A 27,416-nucleotide genomic window follows, 5' to 3' on the forward strand; every position below is an offset into this window, starting at 1 on the left:
GGGTGAATTTCCACTGTATTTAAATATACATTTGAAGCATGCAGGCCTGACTTGTTACAAAGTGTGTATTATGGGGGAAATGGGTGTGGAAGGGAAGCAAAATACAAAAACATGATTAAAAATGAGAGAAGTACGTGTACTTGGGCAATCTAAAAAAAGCACTTATGACTGAGGTTTAAGAGATTCTTCTAAAGCTCCAGAGAGTGGCAGATACACTATTCTTTCATCCTTAGCCAGTTAAAAGTCCTGAAAACATTCAGTGGCTGGGGCTCTCCTTCCCCATTCCATCCAGCAACAATCGCACCCAGTTATAACAGTTCCCATAATACGTTTCACCAGAGTATCTCGATGTGCTCTATGGATATTAATTAAGCCTCACACCACCACTGGAAGGCAGGTATTACTTGTGATTACTTGTGCACTCCATATTGTTTATGGAAATATGCTTATGAATGATGTAACTGGGATATGCTTTATGCAAAAGGTCTCTTGTAAGGTATCATAACAAAGGTTATAACCTACTGAATACATTCCTCCTATTTGTATGCATGTATCATTCTTGTATCTGAAGCTAGAAAGATGAAGTATAACTCTGAGGTCCTATTGTAATTATGCAAAGTGTGGGCCATTAATGGTGGTTTAGAATCTTGATGGCTCCCACTGACTAGGACAATTGGTTGTAAATGGTTTATTTACCTGCAAGCCTTCCTGTGTACCTGTGGGCCAACCCAAGAAAAATTGAGACTAGGGGTCTTACAGTGACATGTGACCATGTCACCTATTCTGGAATCCATCTTAAAACTGGTACTTTTCCATTTAGAAGGAGGGGTGGGGACCCAGAGAGACAAAAGATTCCTGCCTTGTACCAAAGCTATAAAAGGGGGTGGAACAGGACTAAGAGGGCTGCCAGTCATGAGAAAGACCCTGCTTACCAACTGAGATGTCTGCTCGAACTAACAAGAACTGTACCAGGGGAAAGGATTGGGCCCAGAATAGGAAGGAGTCTAGTCTGTGAAAGAAGCTTATTGGAACATCTCTGAGGGTGAGATGTTACCTGTAATCAGTTTCTTAATGTATTAGGCTTAGACTTGCACGTTTTGTTTTATTTTGCTTTATGACTTACTTTGTTCTGTTATTACTTGAAACCACTTAAATCCTACTTTTTATACTTAATAAAATCACTTTTGTTTATTAATAAACACAGAGTAAGTGATTAATACCTGGGGGAGCAAACAGCTGTGCATCTCTCTCTATCAGTGTTATAAAAGGCAGACAATTCATGAGTTTACTCTGCATAAGCTTTATACAGAGTAAAGCGTATTTATTTGGGGTTTGGATCCCATTGGGAGCTGGGTGCTGGAGACAGGTAACTTGCTGAGATGTTTTCAGTTAAGTCTGCAGCTTTGGGAGCATGGACCAGACCCTGGGTCTGTGTTGCAGCAGGTTAGTGTGTCTGGCTCAACAAGGCAGGGTTCTGGAAGTCCCAAGCTGGCAGGGGAAACGAGCTCAGAGGTAATTTCAGCACATCAGGTGACAGTCCCAAGGGGGTCTCTGTGACCAAACCCATCACATTACTTTTCCCTTTTTACAAGTGGGGAAACAAAATCAGGGGGGTTGCATCTTCCCTAGGTTACAGGAGTCACTGACAGAGCTGGGAACAGAACAAAGATTTCCCAAATCCTCTGTTTAACCAACCATGCTTTAAATATCTGGATAGTTCTTTAACCACTAGACAGTACCTTTAACATTGAGACAACAGTTTTTAACACTGATGTCCATGAAACCCTATGGCCACTGAGTCTTATTAGACACACAGGAGAGTTTTATTTGTTTGGCTTCTATTTCTGTACAATGAACATGAAATACAATCAAGAAAGAGAATTAGGGCCATGAATGTTATATGAACAAACAAAAACACTCTGCCTAGAGCTTGTTCTTTCAGAAGATTAATGTGCAATTGTAAGGACAAATATGAGGCTCAGTAAACCTCCCTTTAACCTTCCAATGGGTTATAGGTATAGAGCCGGTTTAAGCCAGTGTTCCTACTTGACTCATGATCATTCCAGCTTTTGTTAAGAGAGACACTCAATGAATCAAATTAAAAGCTCTGAGCTGAACATTAGCTGTGGATCCACAGAACAAAAATAATTATTGCTATCAATCAGCTGCACCATTAAAAGAAAACAGGAACCAAAACAGAAGCTATTTCAAATGTCAAGATAGCAGCTTCAAACAGGGCAACTCAGTTGGGTTGAAATTGCCACATACAATCCAACAAAATAAAGGAAACCATTTATTACCAGGGCCAGCGCTAGGTAAGGCTAATTGCTTCTGGTTCCACTTTGAGAAGCTCACTGTCAAGATGCAGCCTTGACTCCCCTGGCTCAGTGAGTATAAACAGCCACTGTCAACAAGACTACTAGCCTGCTTTCTCTCCCGCACTCCAACCCCACCAGAGATCTGGTGACACTGCCATGTTTGTAGGATGGGGACGGGTCCCATTTTGAATTCTCCTGCAATCTCGTGGATGGGGATGCAAAGCAGAGCCCAATGGGAAGAGGAGTCATGGGCAGAATGAAGATGGGTGGGTTGATGTGCACTGCAGATCGAACCTCACATGATAATTTCACAGACTGTTCCCCAAAACCCAGGGCCAGCACTGGTTATTATAGTCCCCGAGGTACCAAGGGCCCTATTGGCTCATTTCAAGTCACTGTCACACATTAGCAGGATTCGAAAGAAAAAAAGCCCTCTTCCCTTTCACATCTTCTTCAGCTTCTTCTTGCAGCGTTGGTTGAAGACAGGCGAGGAGCCCATCAGGCTGTCAGGAGAATGAGAACCATAACTGCTCTCAGAGCCATTGGGGCTCTGCGGCATCCCAGCTTCGCTCATGCCCGACATGGGCTCTTCGAAGACATCGCTGCCTAGGACCCCGTGCCCATGAACATTGCCCTCCTCACTTTCCTGAGGCTCCATTTTCACCTGAGCCAAGTTCCAGAGAGGGGAAGCATTGACCTCGGCACCTGGAGAGAGACAGAGTACTCATTAAGCACCAAGTAAAGAGTGCTTGGGAACAGATGTACAGGTGCAAAGAACAGCAGGATCAGTGGAGAAAGAGCAAGAGCAGGCTACCCCCTAAGGCTGGGCTCACGAGGTTGGAGACAGAACAGCTGTGAAACAAAAAGACAAAGCATATAAAAGCAGTATTTCCTTTGATCACCTCCCTCCTAGGGCAGGGGCTGACTAAGCCCGCACTGCCCCTCGCCTCTTTTCACTGCAGCCCTCTGCGGAATTTCCCAAGAGAATGAGTCAGTTTTAGAAGGGCCAGGCATCCTCCAAGAACTCAATAGCATCAGCTAGTGCCAAGAGCACAGGGGTCAGGCCAAGATGCCCAGGCCCTGCATGGAGTCAGGACTTGGAGGACACTGCAGTATCACCATGGGGTGATGCCTTTATGGCCTCTGTAGGCCCTATAGTGTTCTGGTCCAAGCTGTTCTGTGAAGAGATGGGAAATGGGGGAATCCTCTCCTCAGTGACTCCCTGAGGCCGTAAAGGCAGCACCCTATGGAGATACTGCTGTGCCCCCCAAGTCCTAGCTCCATGCAGGACCAGGACATCTTGGCTAAACCCGTGCTGCTCTTGGCACTAGCTGGTGCTGCTGAGTTCTTACTTCCCAGTGAAGATGCTTTTTTCCCAGATAGTACCTTCACAGTCTCAGAACGCAGGGACATCAGAGCTCCACAAGTGATCACTGGACTTCCTGCCCTCCAGTACTTGACACCTGCAGGGACCCATCCCTTCTCTCCACAGGGCGCAGAGAAATCCTCATCACCACAGTGGCTTCCCAGCAGATGCTCTATGGTGGGAGGCACTGTTTGAGGGAGCTGTGGGTATAGTTTGTATTTATTTTAAAGGAACTGATAATTCTAGGTAGGTGCCAACTGGGGATAGTCTGTATAGAAAGAAAAAACAAACAAACTAGGCAGCAATACCTAGGTCATGTTTTCAGGGAGGAGGAAGGGCAGTTGTTAAGGAGCCCAGAAGTTCATAAGGAATTTTAAAAGTGATTGGATAAAAAAAGTTATAAACCTTCTTCATTATTATTGGTTATGCACATTGTTCACCCATGCCACTGTGTGATGTTCTTAAAGTCACCTTCATCTTCTCTCCCACCCTTCCCTCTTATTGTTTGTTACACTCATTTCTTGCATCTTCTCTTCAGTTACACTGAGTGCTTCAGGTTAGGGACTGTAATGTCCTAAGTGTTTGTATAGCACCTAGCACAATGGGGTCCAGAGTCTATTTGGGATTCTTGGGTGCTATCACAGTGCTAAAAAAAAAAAAAAAAAAAAAAAAAAAGGTAATTTCTTCCCAAAACTTAAACCAAGAACTCCTTTAGGAGGTCAATGAAAGCTGGGTTAGTGGACCACCAAACCTTTGCCCATTTTTCATTTTTATGCCAACTCTCCTGGTCCTGTCTGAAATCAAGTAGAAGAGGACCATTCACACCACATCCCTGGCTTGACCAGAAGCAAAAAAGCATCAGATTACAAGCAAGTCTCTTCTCAGAGGCTCAGAAGATTGGCCATGAGATATGGCACCTTTCACTTCTTGGTCACTTGGTTCAAACCCTATTCAGGTAAATAGTGATTAAGCCATCAGTCATCTGATATCTGTTCAGTGGCCCATATGAAAGGAACTGGGTGGTTCTTAGTTCAGTTCATAGTGGCTAAATGTCCACATCACAAAGCCCAACACTATCAAGAAGTTAGTTATTTTATTTCTATCCTTGGATCGATGTGCCTTTTGTGTAAGATTATATCCAAGTTGTTGTTGTTGTTGTTTTTCCCCAAACACAGTGATGGGTGGATTTTGTTTTGTTTTAATTTTGTCCTTAAGAGGGATAATTATAGATTTTTGTTATTTCTGCAAATTTATTTTGAAAGAAAAAAAGAAAAAACCCACTACCACAACTGATACTAATTGGGCCCCTTGTTGAGAGTCTTAGCATAACAACCAAGGACTGAAGGGAGACTGAAATCTTCTCTCGCACCTGAAATTTGATCCCTGGAGGTCAGGGTTAAATTCACATGAAAAATAAAATGCAGATACAAACTAAGAAGCCAGCCTGGGAGATTTCCAAACCTAGTCTGCAGACTCAAGAGGCTTACCTCAAGTTTGAATAAGCATCTAAGCTTCTGGGTGCCGAGCCAAACATTTTGTACTTCCCCTGTTACTAGTAATTATACAAAGAGAATCTTTCCATTAACATCACAACGGTGTTTGCATTGTAAACCTTCCACAACTGCTTAGCCCAAACCAGGGCTTAGGGAGACCCTATGTGGTGGGCAGCAGGCAGCACAGGCTGTGTTGGTCTAGGAGCTAGACAGCCAGGAAGAACTACAGAGCCTATTGGTGTCCAGAAGCCTCACTAAAAATCCCCATTATGTTCATTACAAGTGAATCTATCCTCTTCTCAACCATGAGGATACATCATTAACATGCTATCAGGCTTAAGGCTACAGTCCCAGTCTAAACAATAATTGGAGGGTTTCCTTCTTTCACCAATTTCTCTTCACCATTAAGGCCTATTCCCTTTAGCTCCCTTTGTCATTGAGTGTTGTCACCAATGAGTCAAACTACTTAACGTTTACACAGGACATTTCATCTTCAGAGCACTTTAACATCAAAGCACATAACAAATTAACGTATTAATCTTCACAACACTATCATGACATGACAACGAAATAGTATCCCAATGTTTGTCTAAGTTCCCCCATCTGCAAAGAGATGAAGTGATTTGCCCATGACCATAACAAAGGACATACTCAGAAGCAGGATTAGAACTCAGGAGCCCCTGGCTCCTAGTTTTGTGCTCAAACCACTGGACTGTCTCCCTAATTGCTGTCTCCCTAATAGGCTAATTCCCATTTTGAAGATGCCCATATTCTAATTCCAGTAGCTTCCTCTCCCTTCATCTGATGTTATGCACTCAACATTGCCCAGCTCCACAGTGGGACTCCTTTAGAGAGAGATGTGGTTTCCAGCACACACAGGCCCTTGTGCAGTGAACAGGGATCTTCAGAGAGGAACAGAACACGTCTATTCATAATTAGAAAACATCAGTCTGATATCAGAGGAGCACAGGGCATTTAATATACAGCTAGTATGTTATCCTCTGGGTCTTTCAAGTGGTAGATGCTAATAGCAAGCTTTTCAGATGAATCAGTCATAATCCCTTATGGCCCAGGAGTAGTTCACCATTCCCTCCCACACAAAATAAGAGCACTTCAAATTTCAGAGGCACTGCAGAAAACAATACAAGCTCCCAGCAAAACATCTGAGCGATTTGTGTTTTTTAAAACTCAACAGTGTGTTATTCTTTAAACAACTAGTAGACTCTGACATCTAGTCTCCCCTCAGTGCACATGTAACTTGGATTAAGGTTAATAGAAGAGGCCTCATCACTTTTAACTGGGTTTCTGAGTGAAACACTTATTTCTGCGGGGAATGGCTGAGTTCAGGTGGTTGTATATACGAATCAAAACACACATTCTTTGAATGTGGGAGTTCTTCATAATTTTCCAGAGAACTCAGAGTCGGTGCATGGTGCTGACTTGATAGCCATAGAGACTGAAACTTGTATGTAGATACAGACGGTAGTGGTACAAGATTCTCCCACACCGTCAACCAACATGCCTCAATTCTGACCTGGAGTGATGACTTCTAGGAGCAAGAGGGGAGTTCAGTCTCCATGGCCCAATCAGTCCTTGCTGAAGCTGCTAATTTAGTGGTCGTTTTGTGATGTGAACACTCATCTACTAGAATGGGACAGAGAGCTGCCAGCCCATTTCACATAACTGATCAAATAGCAATCAGAAGGTGATGACAATCAATCACTACCAGCTTGGGCCAAATTCAATCCTGGAGGTGAGCTCTAAGTCCCATCAACCAGTTCCCCCTTCCCTCGTTATTTGGTTCTTGCTCTTATACCCAGGTCAAAGAATGTGGACCACAATTTTTCCATTACATGAAAGTTCTGGCCTTGAGTCATGGGCTACCTGGCTAGTGCGTTCAGCACTGTAAAACTTCACAGAAAACTAACAAACTAGACACTCCCCCAGCAGCCAGCTGGCAGAACTAAACAAGCCCAAACTAATCCAGCAACAGGCATCCTCAGACAAGCTCCTCATTGCAAGTGAAACTATTTCTGTGCTGATTGTTTCAGGAAGTGGTAAACTCCTGGCACCACCTCAAAAACAGAAAATCAACTGGATTCTTTTTGTAACTGTTTATTCATTAGGAATCAGAATAAAGAGCAGCTTTTTTGTGTGTTGTTGCTTCATATGCAAAAGGAAAGTCTGTTGGCCCTCCTCTTATACACATTTTACAAGTGTTCAAAAGTCTTTTCCCTTTGTTATACTGGATTGGCAGAAGGTTACCCTTATTCAAACATATACTACCATAATTCTATGCTAGCAGCAGCAAACACTTGAGTAATATTATTGTAAGCTGCAGTGCTTGAACCATTATTGTAGAATGGAACACCATAAGGGCTTAATGCTTCCAGTGACTGCAGCCATTGCTGTAGAATATTTTCTACTGTATACTTTTTATGCTAACACAATGGCTGCTATCATTAGAGTAACATTAGTGCAAACTCTGCATCTTGCAGTATTACTGCCGAATACTCCAATCTATTTGTATGGGGTAAATCTCTAGCACTTCATTAACTACATTACATTTTGCTCCCTGTTTTGTATCTTGTATTTGTGCAAGGTTTTAAATAAACTTCACTGCTGCTTTTTAATTTAAAACAGAACCCTCCTCCCACATGACCAAAAACAACCCCCATCAGCTGTAGCTTTGCTAAAGTAAAATACATGAGGCCATTTGGAAAAGCTGAGGGAGTGTTTACAACAGAAGGCTGCCCCTTACCTGTAGCCTGTGGGGACGCCTCTACTTCCAGATTGGCAGAAAAACGCTCACTCTGAGCTCCAAGGACTCCCACAGGCAAAGACTGGTCACCAGATGCAAGATCTCCCTCCAGCTCCTCACTTATGGGAAAGGTGATATCACTGACCGGCTCCTCCTTAATCTTCACAGGTTTTGTGTCTTCTGCTGCCTTTTCAGGGTTGACAATCTTCTCGTACTCTTCGGAGAGCTGCTTGCTAACCTGCCAGTGATCATTGGAGACAAAAAGGATGGAATTTTCAGACAAAGCAGTGAAAGCAACTGCGTTGCAGTGTTCCCTCTCCCCAACAGATCACTGGTTTCTAATCAAAGGAAACAGGTACTCAGGCAGATATAAATTATACACATTAATAATAATGATGATGATTTGTCCTTTCACAACTTCTGATGACTTCAAAGGACTTCAACAGGGTTAATTCATTAAGGCTTCAAAAAGCCTAACGCACCCCTGTCTGGTGAATAAGTATCAGCAGCCCTATTTCATAGATGGGGAAACGGGGGCCCAGAAATTAACAAACTCACCCACCCAAGATCACATAGCAAGTCTGGGGCACAACAAGAAATAGAACCCATGTGTGTCCTGAGTCCCACTCCTAAACTTTAACTACTTAACTTCTGAGCTATCTGTCACCATTTTTAATCACAACCTACAGAACCTGGCTATCTTCTGTTCAATCAACAACAGAAATACAGTGAACATTTTCTCCAGCCATTTGAGTGAAATGAATATAGGGATGAAATTCAGCAGCAACCCTTCACCTCTAGAAACTTAGGTTCTTATCAACCATACATCATCAATGAAGTGAATTTTGCAGTCTAAGTCTAGCTACTACTAGTGCTTGTCTGTATTGCACATTTCTGTAATGTTCAGTAGCCTTTTGCTCTGGATAGGCCCAGGTTAGAATTACAGTGACTGTTACAGGTCTAGACTGAGGTGCAGTGGCACAGCTGTTTTAAAACAAAACCTACTTCCTCATCTAGACACACCCCAAAATAGCAGAGGTTACTGCAAGTCAAGAGTGAGCTGTAGTGGTACAGCTATGCGGGAAACCCAGACCTCAAAACAGCAACGGGTGCTGTAGGTGGGGACTGAGATTACTAGCTAGAATCTGTCTGTTTTCTAAACATTCAAATTGAACAAAAAGTATTCATAATGCAAAAAGAGTCTATTTTAACCAATACAATCTTCATTTTTGAACAAAAAAATCTTTTAGTGAAGAGGAATCCAGATGATGTAGCTTTTTTTTTTTTAAAAAGATCAGAACCACTCACAATTTATACGCCACTGACATTTGCAGGTCTCTGATTTATGCAAACTCTGTGCAAGTCCTGCCATGCAGGAAGTGTGTGGAAGTGCAACTGAGCTGCCCCAAAAGTCTCTCAAATACCAAGGTAGGGAGCACAGAATAAATCCCTAGGAAGATCAGATGAGGCAGATTTTGCCTCAGGTCATGGACTCTACAGGGGGTACAATTCTCTTCTCAATGAGCATCAATATTATTCTCCTTCACATTCATAGCATTTACATGAGTCCATGAAGGGGAGAATATCTTTATGTCTATGTCACTAAAACAATATGCCAGCGTTTAACTCTGTGGAAAAACTAGTTCAAAAGAAACCAGTTCCCTGCAGTGATAACAGAAATTTATATTGCATTTTTCACTCCAAAGAGCTTTATCAAATCCAGAGTTGTTTCACCCTGAACCAGGAGTTGTTTCAGCATTCACTGAAAAATGCAGCCACTTCTGGGAACAGGAGGCAGCAGCTGTTTAACAGCTCACAGAAAGACTACACGGCAGTGTATTCTCAGACTGAACTTTCTGTACAGTTTCAACAAACCACCTCATTTCACGAGCTATATGTTACAATTAGGTTGGTTTGTGTGCTCACTGCTTTACTTTACTAAAATACATCTAAACATCCCAATGACCCACAGAAATAGAAATCAAGTTGATAAATCAGTACTGACTTTTTCCTTCTTCTGAATTTTGTTTCCCTTACATGGAAATTGTTTCACTTGTATGTCAAGCTGAACACTGTTTAACTCACTCAGTCATTCTGACAAATACCAAGGGCTTTCTAGTACTATGCATATCTCCTCACTCACTGCATGATTACCATTCTATTCAACTAGACTCTAGAGAACATCAGGAAATCAAAGTATCCTGTTTCTGTTGTTGGGTGGTTTACACAAATCTATGGAAGATCAGATAAATTATGGATCCAGTATTTGATGTAATTTAATCACAAATTCTCTGGTTGAATAGGCGCTCTCTGTAGAAGAATTTACTTGTTTGATCATCTATTTTCAAACAATAGAACTCTTCAATATTAAACAAGTTGTGGAAGCTTCTGGTGGAGAAAAGAAGATGGGGAAGGTCCAAACAATTTTCCTTTCTTACCTCCTTTATTGGGCTGACCCACTTTTCTGGACAGAAACACAGCTTCCTCCCGGGCCAACCACCCACATATTTCTAGATCGGCAAAGGGGCAGACAGCTAAGGGGCTTCCTCCCTTAGAGGCCAGGCATGCTACTACCACAACACTCCTAGCCTCGCCTTCTGGTCATTTTTACTAAAACCCTCCCTGACCCCCCAAAATAAGAGATCTAGTTGGACATTAACTCGCTGATCCAGACAGTTCTCTATATAGCAACAAGAGATTGCACTGGGAGTGTCTTTCATTAACCAGCATTTTTTACATCTCTATCCTTACCTGCAGCATGTAGCTGTGATAATCCTTAATGCGGTGCTGCCAGAACTTCTGCAGAGAGAGCACGCTGCCAATGCCCACTTCGTGGAACACCTGTTCCATTACGTCTGGGAAAGGCGTCTGCCCAAGCCGAGCTTCTCGATCCACAGTGAAGCGCAGCAGCTTGGTGAACTTCAAGCAGTACTCATGAGCAATGTCTGTCAGGGTCTCCAGGACGCTCTCATTGGCACACTCGAACCCCGCGTGGGCCAGGATGGTGGCCATGGACTGGTAGAGAAGCTGCCGGCAGGAGGTCCAACTCAGCTCAGTTACTGGTTCCCCTTTCCCTCTAAAAGCAGAGAGGACAACATGAGCAGGCCTTCGCCCACCTCAGGAAAATAGGGAAGAGGAAAAAACTGTTGACTGTTAAAAGATCTGTGCCATTAATTTAGCAGAGGTGACCTGTAAAGGAAAAGCAGTTGGGTTTGGGTCCTTTATGGCATCTCTGTTATGTATGGAGGAGGCCTAGAAGGTTTATTGGCTGCTTATTTTTTTTCCTGACAAATATCATCTTTCTTTTTTATGCTGGAAGACTCCTTGAGTGACTCAAATGTGGACTGAGCTTTCTCAGCCCTTAATTAAACCAAGAGCTTTTCTCCCAGAGGTCTGAATTAAACAGGTGCTAAACACACACACAAAAAATGAGTTTTAACAACCTGAATGCAAACCTCTTCCCCTCTCAGTTAATCAGGTTTCACTTCCTTGTTATCTCTAATGTCACAGGCCTATTATCTCTCCAGTCATCCACAGAGGCTTCCAAGACAGACAAGATGTAAATTTGTAATGTTAAAAAAAACAAGCAGAGCACACACACTTTGTTAAATCATAAAGTATACACAAAAAGGTACAAGCCCATTTTTTCCAGGTCACCTCTAAGCAATGCACTTGGTGCTATAGAAGAAGCAGGAAGGGAGAGACAGTACAATTTGCAATGTAACACAAAGCATGCTGGGAGATCCAGAGAAAGGCGCTGTCTTAGAACAGGGATTCTAGGCTTAGGGGTTGTGACCACACTGCCCTTCCTCATATTGAGGGTGAGGGGGTCCTGGCTACATCCCAGCTGGATTGGAAGCAGAGGGTAGGAGAGGTATGGGAGAGGCTGAGAACCACTGGCTTACAACATTTACAATATTCTTGTAATGAGTGGGTGATAATTTTTTACTGAGGTGGGTTAGTATTTGAGAGTTTCACAGGGGAAAGAAAAGTTTTGAGGAATTTGAAAGACAAAAGAGCATATGCCTGGCCCAACAGACTTTAAAATTCATAGTTTCTGTTCACTTGGTATGGTTTTTGTTTGCTTTTTAATACTTCACTCAGTTCCAGCACTTAAACTAGACCAGTTAATTTCACCTTCAGTTTCTGATCAGTTTCCTTTTCTGATCTCCTTACAAACCCAACTTCCTAATTCCTCACCTCCTCCACAAACACTTGCACCACCAAATGTTTCCAATAACTTGCCACCACTTGATACCTTACAGATATCATCTGCTAACTGCTTAGTGGCTTGCTTAAGATGAGAGGTTGGTCTCACTGCAATGCCTAGAATGCAGATGTCTACACCATAGAACATACCATCACAACTGGCACCTTTCAGTCTCAGAAAAAATGCATGGACCTCACAGCTTCAACTCCCCTCTGATCCTTAGAGGGCTCCCGCAAAACAGGGCTGAGCCATGGTATGTGTGTGTCACGTAGTAAGAGGGAAGCATGCACTATTGCTATCAGTACCAAAACCCTTCTGTGGATACCTAGTAGACGGCTTCATTTGCCAGGCTCTCAACTCCACATTTTTCACTAGTATGAAATTCTTTTAAATAATAAAGTTAAAGTAAACAATTAATAGTACAGGAAAAGCCTCAGATCAGGGTATTACCTGGGGGAATAAGAGTAGCTGTGTGGACCCCAGGTCATTAACTCCTCCTAGTTATTAATCTCTATGAAGTGACTCATCTGGATTTTTATTTAATTATGCCATCTGCCTTAGAATGGAGAAAGCAGGTGCTCTGATACGCCAATTGAAAGATCATCTAGTTTCTCTGTAGCCCAAGCATCATCCATGCTGTTTTGTACCCTTTTTGTATTGCCATACTCTTCAGTAGCTCACGGAGAGCCCTATGCCTCTTACACCATCAGCACAGGGGGACTCGTTCTCCACTTTCTTCCACAGCGGAAGAGAACCACTGTCAAAGCCAGGGACTGGTCCTTTCTTTTTAGGTGGGTAGAGAGGCATGGTTAAATATAGTTAATAGCTGTCAAATGAGGCACTTTGCAAGCTTAAACACTAGAGACATAATTCAGTTAGCCCATTTGGGATACACCACCACCTCCAGCTACTGATTAACAATGCACAGCAACATTTAGCAGCAAAGAAGAATGCTGGAAAAGAACCTAATTACCATGTGACCAGGACACTGAGGTCAAAGGAATATAGTCAATATAAAATCTAATCCATTTAGAGAGAGAGAGAAAGAGAAAGAGACAGAAACAGACAGTTTCCCAGGTACTGTGCCTCTCTCTGTGTCTCCATCCCAATTTTTGTAGTTTCGTGAACACAGTTTCCTGGTTGGGTTTTTTGTTTGTTTTTGTTTTGGTGTTTTTTCCTCACAGGAACAACAGGAGAAGGTGATTAATGAATTAGTTATACAGGGGAAACAGTGAAACTTCCTATACACAAAGTGCTGTCAAACGCCCTGTGTAAACAGACTTGGGGAGGGGGGGGGAAGAGAGAGAGAACATTCCCCCACTCAACTCCTTTGAGCTAGCCTCATATTTGCCAGTGCTTTTATCAACAGGAAAACATTTTCAGACAGAAGAGCGAATTTTACATTGAAGGTGTTCTTGTAGCAACAAACCTTTGCAAAAAAGGCCATAAGATTTTTTTTTTTTTTTTTTAAATGACCATAATTAGTAAGAACCTTGGCTTTACACCTCATTCATAGTTTGGCATCTCCAGAAACACAGCACTCCTAAACACTTATCCCTACTGACTTTGACTGCAGAATGCCACTTCCTACAGCTTCTAATGCTTTCCAAGAAGTCTCCCATCCAGCTACCAACCAAACCTGAGCCTGCTTAACACTTAATCAGTGTCATGTAGCTATGAATAAACAGAAGAATCTTTACCCCTAAGATTTAGTCACCATGGGTTGGCAAGTCCCAGACTTGCAAGTGTGTAATTTGGTGGCTTAGATTTCGATCATCTCTGCAGAAGAGTATCTAGGCTATTTTCAGTTACCATAAATACTATGAGATACTGGCCCATTTGACAATAATAGATCCTCATTTACATCATAGATCTACATAAAGATCTATGAACACCTCTACATTTTTATGGACCACCACTGCGGTAGACGATATGGAGGAAAAACCATCTACCCAACCTAAGAATGTATAAACTGAAATGCTGGTTTTTCCCCATCCCCGTCAATGGGCCCGTAATGTACAGAATATCACTTTAGAGCAAACTGACAAATCTGCCAACTCAGATCAATCAAACTTAGCCTTCAGAGTAAATGAGGTTGCCAGCCTCATAAAATGGCACATTTTATGTGGCAGTCTCTTAACATGACAGCATGCCATCTATCTACTGCCCCCATATGAAGCAATCAGAAGCATTCTTGTGTCCAAGCCGCTCTCTAGCAAGGCCATTTCCTTTAAAGGAAGGAAAATCTGGTGGGCCATTTCCTGTTTAACTAGCATGTTAAAGTGAAGGTAATTGGGCCAATTCAATACGTGGAGCAACAACTGAGGTTCGCTCATGTAAAATAATGGAAGGAAGTCATAGGCAGCCAAAGGTGAGCACTGAACTAGCAGCAGGTCTAGGGAAAGAAAAGATTACTTTCTCATGAGCACTTCAATTTTATGAAACATTACACCGCTGAGCTGATTTTTACCAAATGAGGTGCAAAAATTCCCATCACTTGAGAACCATTTTCCCCCCATGCAAAAGAGCAAAGGATGATGCTGGAAAAACAAGGTTAAATTAGTTACAAAGTGTGCTGGAGCAGTGGTTCACAACCAGAGGTTTTCCAGGGGGGTGTATCAACTCCTCTAGATATTTGCCTAATTTTACAACAGGCTACATAAAAAGCACTAGCGAAGTCAGTATAAACTAAAATTTCATACAATGACTTGTTTATACTGCTCTATATACTATACACTGAAATGTAAGTACAATATTTATATTCCAATTGATTTATTTTATAATTTTATGGTAAAAATGAAAAAGTAAGCAATTTTCAGTAATAGTGTGCTGCGACACTTTTGTATTTTTTATGTCTGATTTTGTAAGCAAGTAGTTTTTAAATGAGGTGAAACTTGGGGGTACACAAAACAAATCAGACACCTGAAAAGGGTATAGTAGTCTGGAAAGGTTGAGAGCCACAGAGCTGGAGAACACAATGATTACAATAAGGAGAGCTTTGCTGGGCAAGGGGACTCTTAAGAACATAAGAACGGCCATACTGGGTCAGACCAAAGGTCCATCAAGCCCAGTATCCTGTCCTCTGACAGTGGCCAATGGCAGGTGCCCCAAGGGGAATGAACAGACAGGTTATCATCAAGTGATCCATTCCCTGTCACCCAATCCCAGCTTCTGGCAAACAGAGGTTAGAGACACCATTCCTGCCCATCCTGGCTAATAGCCATTGATGGACCTATCTTCCATGAATCTATCTAGCTTCCTTTTGAACCCCGTTATAGTATTGGCCTTCACAACACTCTTTGCCAGAGGGTGTTGTGAAGGCCAATACTCTTTTTCCTTTCTGAATACACCTCTTTTTAAGTGTCTCCATTGTCTTTCATCTGCCTGCGCCCGGTTGTCCAGGGACAGCCAGGAACTGGTATAATTAGTGCTGATTTCACCCTTGGAAAAAGTTCCCAGGTGGATTATACCTAAACTGGCTGGGATTTGAGGATAAGATGCTACTGTACTAGTCCAGAGAAAGAGGGCTGATCTGCTCTGCATCCCCCAGTCTCTACTATCAGAAATCCTGATCCTCAGCACATTCTCCCCATGCAAGTTGCAACCCCATTGGAAAAAAATCAATCCCTAACCATTAGTGGGTACTTCCTGCCTGCTGCCACTCCCCAACCTGGGAGGGGTGTGGCGCCTGCACCTGAACCAGAAGGTCAGGGAGGCAACTAACAGAATCAGAGAGAACAGCAATGGAGGCCAGCTAAGAAACCTCTATTGGCAAGTGAGAAAAAGCATTTGAGATGCTTTGGGAGGGAAAAGAGTGAGGGAGTAGGTTGTCTCTCTTTTGAAGATGATTCCATGGCCGTTGGAGGCAGACAGAGAGAAAACTAGCAGTCATGTTATGGTAGAAGTCTCCAGCTCAGATGGTAATTATAAATCTGCTGTACATTAAACTTTCAATGCTGAGAACTTAACCCTCTGTTTTCAGTTCCTACACCAATGAAAACCTGCTAGTCTTTCTTTTTGTAAGTATATACACACTCTGTTTCCTCTAGAATGGGAGTTATTACAGTGAATAAAGGAACTGGAATAGTTCAGTCATCCAATTAGTCTGATACTAGGTCTCTGGCAGTGGAACACAATGGATGCTTCAGAGGAAAATATAAAAGCCAACCGTATCATAAAGAGGAAATGTCTTCCCGATCTCTGTTTATGATCTTACACACTGAAGAACGAGGGCTGACAATCTTTGTACTTTTATTCTAGCTAGTGTAACTGCAGCTGCTATTTTTATTCACATAAAATGTCAATTCAACACAGAGATTTTCTCTATTCTATCCTAGAACTGAATAAAAGCATACACTACATGGACCTTCAAGTTCCTGTCCTGCAAGAGTTTAAAACAGTTTAATCTGTGAGGCACACAATTAAACCATGTTTTGCATTAAACTCCAAATTCACCACAGCCCATTAAAAACTCCCTCTTTGTAACCCACAAAACATGTCACTCCCAAGTTGCACTGCACCAATTTTTCACATTTCTGACCTTAAGCTTTCCTAGGTGGCTAACTGTTATAAATATTGTTTCCCTAGACCAGTGGTTCTCAAACTTTTGTACTGGGGACCCCTTTCACATAGCAAGCCTCTAAGTGTGATCCCTCTTAAAAATATATTAAAAAGTGTTTTTAATTTAACACAATTATAAATGCTGGAGGCAAAGCAGGGTTTGGGGTGGAGGCTGACAGTTCACGACCCACACATTCGCCCCCCCCCCCCCCGGTAATAGCCTTGCAACCCCGAGGGGTCCCGACCCCAGTTTGAGAACTCCTGCCCTAGACCATCTTCAATGACTGTAGTAGACAAGGAGAGGGTTGGGGTTCTGGTTTTATCAAGAACTATCTTAATTACTCATTCCCTCTAAACATGAAAGGGATTTACAACATTTGTCTAAACCAAAGTGAAATCTGATCAAAAACATTTTGAACCTTTACAATGAAAGCTCAACTTAAAAAAAAAAAAAGCTTAACACATCCGTGAAATGAAACAAGTTAGAATGAGTTAGCTATGCAAACTGCATGCAAAGTTAAACAAGATCCAAGTAAGCCTCACTTGACTTCTCATCTTAGGTACCTGAGGAGGTCTGAAAAAGGAAGTCAGTAGGGCAAATGCATTAATTGCATCTAATGGTTAAATTACATGACTACAAGTCATGATCTAGGCCAGGGATCGGCAACCTTTGGCACACAGTAAGCCAGGCCAGTTTGTTTACCTGCTGCATCCACAGGTTCGGCCGATCGCGGAACCCACAGACCGCAGTTCGCCACTCCAGGCCAATGGGGGCTACGGGAAGCAGCGGCCAGCACATCCCTCAGCCCAAGCCGCTTCCCACAGCCCCCATTGGCCTGGAGCGGCAAACCGCGGCCAGAGGGAGCCGCGATCGGCCGAACCTGCGGACGCAGCAGGTAAACAAACCAGCCAGCCCGCCAGGGGACTTACTCTGGCGGGCCGCATGCCAAAGGTTGCCAATCCCTGATCTAGGCTCTATGACATAGCAGGGAACATGAGTTTTTGAGTGACCTTGGAAAAGCTACTTCACCCATATGCCTCTGTTCCCTATTTGTAAAACATAGATGATGCCTGTTTTTGCAAGAGTACTACAAGACTTGATTCACTGATATTTACAAAACACTATGAGGTCCTGAGGTATAAGGCAACATACTGAAGTACACATTACTATTATTATTTTAACTTGATGATATAAACAACTATTTTCTGACGTAGTTGGCATTCCCAATCTTATCTTTATACTGCTGACCTTTTCTTCTTTACAAGATGATGTTGTTCTTTCAAAGTGATTATTGAAACAGTGCCCCAACATGGTTCACTGGCAATTTAAAAAAAATTGTTTTGGGTTGAACCAAAAAAAAAAAAAATTATTATTTTTAATTTTCAGCAAATCCAAACACCAAAAAAAAATTTCAAATTGTTTGGTTTCAACAAAATCAAAATATTTTGTTTTAATTTAGACCATTTTAAACATTGGACTTAGTTTTAATTGTTTCAAATAACACAATATTGTTCTGAAGGTGCCAAAACATTTTGATTTTTTCTCATTTTTGTATGTGTTTTGTTGTTGTTTTTAAACCAAACAATTTGGCAAAATTGATACAAATTAGCAAAACATTTTGGTGTTGCCAAATCTGCATTTCTCACTGAAAAAGGTTTTGGCTGAAAAATGTCGCCCTGCTCTACTTTCAAGTGAGACAGAAAGTAGAATTCCTAGCCATTTGTGGTCATTAAAGATCCCACAGCAGGAGTAGAAAGGGTGTTAACCCTAAGGTCCTATCCAAACTCAATTGGTTAATCACTTTATGTTGACCTAAATTCCCCCTATTTCAATAGAAGTTATTCTTCTCTCCTACAACACGTATGGAGTGGCTACCTTATTCCATCTAAGAGCATACTGTATTATAATGGTGAGAGAGTGATCTCTGTAAATAAAACGATACAGTCGGTAAAGCACCTCGGCATCCTGTAGAAAACGCACTCTCTCTTGTTAATGTAGTGCTGGCAAAATAAAGATTGCTGTTTGAAAACCCCAGAGATTGGACCCCTATTATTTACCCAAAGAACAGGTGGAGCAGAGGCAGAAGCAATGCAAGTTTCCTACAAACTGTCCCACTAGCCCTCAGCTGGAAAAGCCAGTTTTAGGGAGAAGGGAATTCAGTGTCCATAACCATACAATTCTCTAAACTGGATTTGAATCAGCAACTGGATTTAAATGAGGAATCTAAAGATCAAAAACTATCATTGAACTTCTACAGCTCCTTCCAGCAGATGTCAAAACACATTTACAAACACTAAGCCTCACCCTGCTGAGAGACAAATCAGAATTGCTAACCACATTTTTACAGATAGCCAATGAATACACAGGCAAGAGTAGAATTCAAGATTTCCGACTTTAGTCTCCTTCTCTAATCACTATACCTTAGTCTCCCTCCCTCCTTAATGATCCTCTGAGACAGCCACTCCCCCGAAAAGGATCCATCTGACTGCCTCTGTACATATAAAGTTGCCCGACTTCATTGCAGCAGAGACTTAATCCAAAGTGACATCAACACACCTATAAAAGTCGCTCTCTGGATCACTGTGCCTTAGCTGAAATGGCATTTTGGGGGTTTTGCTATCCAGAGGAAGCAGGTCATCAGGGAGGGGTGGGGAGGCAGGACAGGATGGCAGAGGCTCGCTCTCGTCTGTCTTTATGCCCTCCACTTGCTGCTGGTTCTGGGCCTGAGCCATGGCAATGAGGCTGCGCAGCCGTCTGTTGTGCTGGATGAGCTGAATGGTGTGAATGGTGAGGCTACAGGGCTCCGAGGGGATGTCCAGCATGGTGGGTGGCCTGGGCTTGTTTGCAGAGGGCTGATGTAATGGAGGATCTTGGACTTCCACAGTGCGAAACTCACGCTGAAGCAAATCAAAGGAGCTACGGTTGGCCTGACTGGTCGACACTGGAATCTCACCCCAATATCGCAGCATTTTGACACAAATAAGGTATAGCACCTAAAGTAACAGAGAAAGGCTTTTGAGAAGACGGTGGGCTTTTGATAGAAGAAACAAAGGGGTTAGGAAACTCCAAGCACCCTTCCAGTTATCAACAGCAAAAAATTCTCATTCAAGGACATGCTGAGAAGAAGTATGATCTTCAGAACACTTACAAGAGGGTGCTGTTCTTAAGAGATTACATGGCTGCTGCCCCTAGAGAAAAAGAAAGACAGCCGTAAGGTTGTTTCACATTTATAATGCAGACTTTAGTTCTTCTGTGATTTCTTTCTTTAGGTGAGGGAGAACTGACAACCCAATTTGCCTTGTCTAGGAGAAATTTCAGAAGTTTACAAGTCCAATGGGTCCACTGTGTGTATGGAATTAGCTCCTGGGGGTGTTCAGTGATCAGTCATCTGAGCACTCCACATAGATCTTTCTTCAGTAAATCAGAGCAGTAAGAACTCAGAACAAACCATATGACTTACTGCTTTAGTTTACTCCCCCACTCAGCCGCCGGAACTGGTCTATAACACTCCCAGGAGATGGAACCCCAGCCTGGGTGCAGAAGCACAAAGTATTATTCCCAGCAGCGCCTTGCACTTGTGCAGCGCTTTCCCCCGTAGGCTTTCCAGACCTTAGGGAAGTCTGGGCCCCTCCTGCGGCTGCACCGTGCTGGGGACAGCAGCCCCCAATTGCCGAGAGGGGACGGACCAGGACCACGCAAGGAGTCAGTGGCGAAGCCGGGAGCAGACCCCGGAGCTGTGAGCGCTGCGGCCCGGCTGGAGGGGAGTCAGGGAGCGGAGCCGCCACCGGCTCGGGGGGAAGCGCCCGTAGGTCACGCTGAGCCCTGCGGGGAGCACAGGGGGAGGGACCGGAGCAGAGGATCCCGCCCCGCCCTTACCGAGCCCCGGCCCGCAACAGACGCCGGCAGCCTCGCGCTGTTGACACCTCGCAACCGACGGACTCCGATCGTCCCTGAGCCGCTGACCTCTGACCCGGATGTAAACGATGTTCCGTTGGCGGAAATGGTCCCCCGGAGTCCCGTGCTGCCTGGAGGGTGGGGGTGTTCGCCGCGCTCTTCCTCTCCCTCGCTGTTTGGTTCCGGGGCTCGGAGCCCTTGCGGCGCTGAGACGTGGGCGGAACCCGAGCTGCCGTGGAGCAGGTTTCGGGGGGGGGTTGGTTTCGGGGACCCGCTAGGCTGGTAGCGGCCGAGCCCAGAGGGATGGAGCCGGTGGCCGAGGGACCCGAGTTCGGGGCCTTCAAGAGACCGGCGCTGCCGCCGGCGGTCCCGCTCCGCGGCAAGGAGGTGGGCGCCGCTCCCCGGGACCCCGAGGGGGAAGCAGCGGGTGGGGAGCCGCCGGCGGAGAGCCCGCCCCAGCCCCGGGCCCCGAGCTCGGCCCCTGGCCCCCTCCCCGCCGCAGCCCCGCAGCCCCGCTACCAGGAGCCGCCGTGGGGCAGCGCTCCCCCAGCCGAGGCCGGCTACGGCCTGGAGACCCTGAAGGGCGGCGTCATCGTGGGCACCCTGCGCTTGGAGGGCAGGAGCTGGTTCCTGGTGGGGCGGCTGCCGGGCTGCGCCCTGGCGCTGGAGCACCCGTCCGTGTCGCGGCACCACGCCGTGCTGCAGTACCGCGGCCAGGCCCAGCCCGGCTTCTACGTCTACGACCTGGACAGCACCCACGGCACCTTCCTCAACAAGGCCCGGCTCCCGCCCCGCACCTACTGCCGGGTGCGCGTGGGGCACGCGCTGCGTTTCGGGGGCAGCTCCCGCCTCTTCCTGCTGCAGGTGGGTGCGGAGCGGGGGCGCTCAGAGCCATTGACCCAAACTGTCAACCCTGTATATGGTGAAAACCACTTCAAGCCAGCGGGTGCGGTGCACCCCTAGTTCCAGCCCCTGTGGTACGGGAGGCGGGGTTCTGGGGGGCGCCCTGCCTGCAGGTGGGGGCAGCCTGTCTCCGAACGGAGAAATGTGACTGTAAACCCCCAAAACTGTCCAGGGGCAGCACCTGAAAATGCCTCTGAAAGTGGGGCTGCACTTGCAGTGATGTGCAGAGTACAGACTCTGTGTGTCCAGTTATCACAGGTATAAACAGCAGTGTAGGCACTGCTTAAGGGAGTAGAGCAAAGTGCCCTATGTACCTGAACCTAGGTAAGTTGCCTGCAGGGCTCTACCCCCACCCAAACCATGCCTCTCAGGTCTATGCTGCTATTATTGCTGTGTAGCATCCTAATGCCACCCTTGTAGCTACACACCATCTGACAAACATGGATGCAGCAGGGTCCGTGCACCTAGTCAGGAAGACTCGATTTAATCATGGATTTCTACAGAAAAGTGCATTCTTGTTGGTTGTCATAATCTTAATACATATTCTTCACAATTCAGAGAGAGATGTAGGTTTCATTTTTAGAAGGTACACACTATACATTTTTAAAGTGAGTTATTTTGAAAACTTTTCAGATTAGTTTTACACCTATATCAGAAAATGAATGATTGTTTGGTTATTTAATTTACCAAAGGTAATTGAAGCAGATATTTATGAAGTTGTTGGGAGGTGAACTATCTCCAATTCAACAGGTTAATCATTAATATTTTGAGGATTTTCTTGCCATGCTGTATTAGGAGGAGAACATCATCAGACAGACATTTAAATTGTTTTATTTAACTAAAACAACAATGTTATGTATTCTGGATTTTTTCTTCAACAGCAAACATATAATATTTTAACAAAACAAGCATATGAATTTTTGAATTTAGTTTAACATTCAAGTTTTTTAAAATCAGGTTTGTTTTTGTTAAAATTGTTTTTAACTAAAATAGTTAAATGAAATATTTAAAAAAACAAAGCAAAAATTAAATCGACTACATCAGCCAGGTCAACATGAGAAACTTAAAATATTGGCTTCTGCAGCTAACTCAGTCGTCTTCATTTTCCTGTTTGTTCATAATCTGGAAAAGAAAAACAAGCTTTCCTGCTTTTTTGGTGCCAAACGATTTCTCAATTTGGAATGAATTAGTCCAAAGGAAGAAAATATTCTTTCTACACGGGCAGAAGAAGCTACTGCTGTTAAAAGTGAGATTATCAATTCAACAGTCTCTGAATCCAAGTGCTTAAGTGACTTCCACCAGTTCACTGGTGTGACTTTTTTTAAAACATCATCAGCAAACATATATTTCTTGAGTGGTTCACCTTTAGCTCTGAAGTTTATTACAGTTGGCATTATGGAGGGATGATTGCTGGATGTCCATGTCATAGCCAACTCCTCTTCTTCAGCAGTTAAGGTTTGACCCTAATACCGAGTATTGAGAATATTTGCAAGAAAATGAGCTGGAAATAGTGCTTGTTCCATTTGTGGTTTTTTTTGCTTGTAATTTAACTCTGTCATTGCATATTTCTCTTTTAAGATCTCACTCAGTTCCTTCCAAATTTCAACAGCGTAAGCAATAAAACAGCTATTTCCCTGCATTTTGTTCAAGGCTACAGAAATAGGCTTCAGGGTATTTAGCATGTGTTCAAGATTTCTCTTAAGCCGGTGTTGAGCACTCACGTTTATCTCCAGACTTCTTCTTGTCCAGATCTATTCTGCCCTAACAATCTTCTATTCGTTGAACTTTTTGAAACTTTGCATTTTTAGAGAGAGGTAAGGGATTGATTCTGTGTACACAAATTTGTGAGGGACAATAGGGTTGAGGTCTGTTATTTTTCATCTCTCTCTCTCTCTTATTTATATTTATATTTATATTTATATATATATATATAACATTTTTGCTGTTAACAAGCATGTTATCTCTGGAGACACAAATCCACAGGTATTTTCTAGACTGAGCACTGAGTCCCATTGAATAGATAGAAAGATTAACCTAAATAAATCTATATAGAAGCCCCTGGAACCCCATAAAATTGGATCCCTAATCCATGAACTATTGGAACTCATTTACAAAACTTTTCTTAAACATTACATGAATATATTGTTTCATACTATAGAGTTTGAATTTATAATCCCTGTTCCATGATGAGATATCTTTGAGCTATAATGTATTTTAATTAAAAACTATCTTTAGATAGGTTTTTTTCCTCAAAAAGCATTTTATCAAAAAAATCTGATTTTTTTTTTTTAAATCATTGATTTTTATCCACCCTGGGATGCAGCCTGCCTTTCACTGTAGTGGGTAGTTATTCATATGGTTCCTGTGCTCTACATGCTTCCGTAAGTGTACACAGAGTCTGACTCTGTCTTTGCAGTCACAGCTGTGTCAAACCCATGTGTTCAAAAATCATAAGTTAAGCCCTTGAAATTCATGACTTGGCAAAAATATTTGGGAGTCTCTTCGTCTTCTGGCTTCTCGTCCTTTGTGCGTGCACTTGGGTCACATTTTCAGGCATTGCTTTGCAATCGTGATGGCAAGAAACTCACTTTTAAAAAGAGCTGAGAGTCTCACACAGTCACGTGATTCCAGGAGCTGGAGCATTAAAAATGCACTAGACATTGTAAGAACATAAGAACAGCCATACTGGGTCAAACCAAAGGTCCATCTAGCTAAGTGTCCTGTCTTCCAACAGTGGGCAATGCCAGGTGCTTCAGAGGGAATGAACAGAACAGGTAATCATCAAGTGATCCATCCCCTGTCGCCCATTCCCAGCTTCTGGCAACAGAGGCTAGGGACACCATCCTTGCCCATCCTGGCTAATAGCCATTGATGGAACCTATCCTCCATGAACTTAACTAGTTCTTATTATTGGAACCTTGTTATAGTCTTGGCCTTCACAACATCCTCTGGCAAAGAGTTCCACAGGTTGACTGCGTTATGTGAAGAAATACTTCCTTTTGTTTGTTTTAAATCTGCTGCCTATTATTTCATTTGGTGACTCCTTGTTCTTGTGTTATGAGAAGGAGTAAATAACACTTCTTTAATTACTTTCTCCACACAAGTCATGATTTTATAGGCCTCTATCATATTCCCCCTTAGTTGTCTCTTTTCCAAGCTGAAAAATCCCAGTCTTATTAATCGCACCTCATGTGGTAACTGGTCTGTACCCCTGTTCATTTTTGTTGCCCTTTTCTGAACCTTTTCCAATTCTAATACATCTTTTTTGAGATGGGGTGACCACATATGCACGCAGTATTCAAGATGTGGGTGTACCATGGATTTATATACAGGCAATATGATATTTTCTGCTTATTATCTGTCCCTTTCTTAATGATTCCCAACATTCTGTTCGTTTTTTTGACTGCCGCTGCACATTGAATGGATGTTTTCAGAGAACTATCCACAATGACTCCAAGATCTCTTTCTTGACTGGTAACAGCTAATTTAGACCCCATCATTTTATATGTATAGTTGGGATTATGTTTTCCAATGTACATTACTTTGCATTTATCAACATTCAATTTCATCTGCCATTTTGTTGCCCAGCCACCCAGTTTTGTGAGATCCTTTTGTAGCTCTTCACAGTCTGCTTGGGACTTAACTATCTTGAGTAGTTTTGTATCATCTGCAAATTTTGCCACCTCACTGTTTACCCTTGTAAAAGCTATGATAAAGTTGTAAGAGTTAGCAACCCTGAAATTGACCAGCTTTCAAACTGACAGCATCCTTTTAAGGACACTATTTCATGTAGCTTAACTTACTTATTCAGCAGCTTAAGAAACTAAGTTCATGAGTTGTGGGAAATGGGCAGGAATTTGATTTACCACCCGAAAAAATGCTCTATAATTGGCTTGGTTGATTATTAACTGGGAAAAAAAATCACTCTTTGAAGCGTGATGTACCTCTCACTGCTGGGAAACAGCATCAAACTAGATGGAACATTTTTGTTGTTGTTTTAGTATTTGTTTTTTCCAAAGTGACAAGTTAGCTATATGGTCCTGTAGTGTAAATTACATGAGGAATGCCTTTCTTGTCTTCATTGTATGTTTAGTTCTTGCAACATAATTTGCAGTGGAAGAATTGGATGCATATCATTTTTGCAGAAAAGCTTGCATGTGCTGCTTTGGCAAATGCAGAGTTTATGAAAGTAATCTAAATTAAAGAATCAAATTTAAGAGTTCAAATCTGTTTTTGTTGGGGCGGGAGGTTGTGCTCTTTGTTTTAAAGGAAAAAAGAGCAAACACAATCAGTTTCATTTTGAATTCTGGTTTAGCAATATCATATTTCTAGGAGTTAAAATACTAATGCCTAACAGCCCAGGAAAATTTTTATTAAAAGTTGTGATAACAGGCTCTTTCGAGGCCCTCAAAGCACTTAATGAGCATTAGTTACTCATACATCGCCACACCCTTGTGAATTAAAGGATATATAGGGGTCACCTGTCCTACCATTAAAATACAGCCACATCTGGGATTGAACGCTGCATCTGTATGTTGCTCTTCTGTAGACAGGAAGTGCAAATTACTGTGTCCAGTAGCAGGGGATTTAGGGATGTGGAATACAATAGGTAAAGTGAACTTTTTATTAAAAAAACTATAAAGAGAGATTGACGGTATCATATAATAATTTGCTTTTCTGTTACAAAATGGTATCTTTTCGAGATGCACTTTTAAAGGTATTATCTGTGTCTTGTGCTGCAGGGACCTGAGGAGGATCAGGAGTCTGAGTCGGAACTAACTGTGACTCAGCTGAAGGCTCTGCGCAAGCAGCAACAGGAAAAGTTAGAGAAGACAATGTTAGGCGAGGACTCAGATGAAGATGAAGAAGAAGAAAAGGAAGAGAAAAGAAATGAGAGCAATCAGAGTAACGATATGAGTTGCTCGTGGGGAATGGGTAAGAGATATTGTACCTCTGAATGAAGTTGGTAAAATAAGAGCTTAAAGTCTTTTGAGCGAAAACTAGATAGATGAAAACTAAGCATTCAATTCCAGCTGCGGTGGTGTATTATGAGTGAGAGATTTTTTTGAAGACAATAATCATTTTCTTTTTATAAAAAGGTTGCTGGTGTAAGTAAGTTTGTGTGTGGAAAAGACAAAGGGAGATCTATGCCCCAAAAAGACCCCAAAATCACACAACTTTAAGGGTCTGACTTCAAACCAAAAAGGCAAGAAACTAAGAATTGAAGTTTACACTCTGTCCTTAACTTTTGCTATGTTGTGCGTATTATTTCAACAAATAGTTGTAATGTGTACAATTGCTTGAGCCCCCTACACAGTGGAGTTAGTCCTAACTGAATTTCTTTGCATCTGTGTGTTTGGCCATAGGGTTGGGTTTTCTAATTTTTGTGGTTTAATTCTCGAGAAAACCGAACCCCTCAAGTCAGCATATCAGAGCTGACAAAGTGGGCCATAGTTTTAAATAGCTAAAGTTCCAATACTTTAAAGTATGTCTTTAAAATGATAAACTACTATTATATACTTACCTGTCTTTTGTTAGTAAGGTTGAATCTGTGAGGGTAACTTATCAAAAGAATATAAAAGTTAAGCAAAACTTGTTATACAGGGATTTTTCTAAATTGTGGCTCATATCTTTCACACTAATGAATGCTGAATTTTCCTTGCATCTCTTCCCAACCTCCTTTCCTATTTCATCTGCACTTCTGTGTATGCTTTCCTCCAGGGGAAGATGCCGAGGAAGATGAGGTTGAAGAAAATCCTATTGCCATCGAGTTTCAGGAGGAGCAAGAAGCCTTTTATTTGAAGGACCCTAGGAAGGCGCTGCAGGGTTTCTTTGACAGGGAAGGTATGTGTATTGTGTCTATCCTTTATCAGCTGAGGATTTCCCCATAGTGGTGCATGCGGTGATGCC

At 42.9% G+C, this 27,416-nt stretch overlaps 2 protein-coding genes across 2 annotated transcripts in view; one reads left to right on the plus strand and one right to left on the minus strand.

The window, feature by feature from the left end:
* Positions 1 to 1,809: 1,809 nt before the first annotated feature.
* Positions 1,810 to 20,661, minus strand: SUPT7L (SPT7 like, STAGA complex subunit gamma). Its single transcript, XM_065400710.1, has 6 exons — positions 20,586 to 20,661; positions 19,858 to 19,897; positions 19,266 to 19,702; positions 10,690 to 11,014; positions 7,939 to 8,176; positions 1,810 to 3,023 (listed from the first exon to the last, which is right to left on the minus strand). The coding sequence occupies exons 3-6, from the start codon at positions 19,676 to 19,678 to the stop codon at positions 2,761 to 2,763; spliced, it is 1,239 nt and encodes a 412-aa protein (XP_065256782.1). The 5' UTR covers positions 19,679 to 19,702; positions 19,858 to 19,897; positions 20,586 to 20,661; the 3' UTR covers positions 1,810 to 2,760.
* Positions 20,662 to 20,906: 245 nt separating this feature from the next.
* The window catches only part of SLC4A1AP (solute carrier family 4 member 1 adaptor protein), a 33,359-nt gene continuing 26,849 nt past the window's right edge, over positions 20,907 to 27,416 (plus strand). Inside the window, exons 1-3 of the mRNA XM_065400980.1 lie at positions 20,907 to 21,467; positions 26,249 to 26,441; positions 27,228 to 27,350. Of these exons, the coding sequence (XP_065257052.1) occupies positions 20,907 to 21,467; positions 26,249 to 26,441; positions 27,228 to 27,350 (877 nt within the window). The remainder of the gene's footprint in view (positions 21,468 to 26,248; positions 26,442 to 27,227; positions 27,351 to 27,416) is intronic.

The sequence above is a fragment of the Emys orbicularis genome, chromosome 3, assembly GCF_028017835.1.
Source record: "Emys orbicularis isolate rEmyOrb1 chromosome 3, rEmyOrb1.hap1, whole genome shotgun sequence".
NCBI lineage: Eukaryota > Metazoa > Chordata > Testudines > Emydidae > Emys > Emys orbicularis.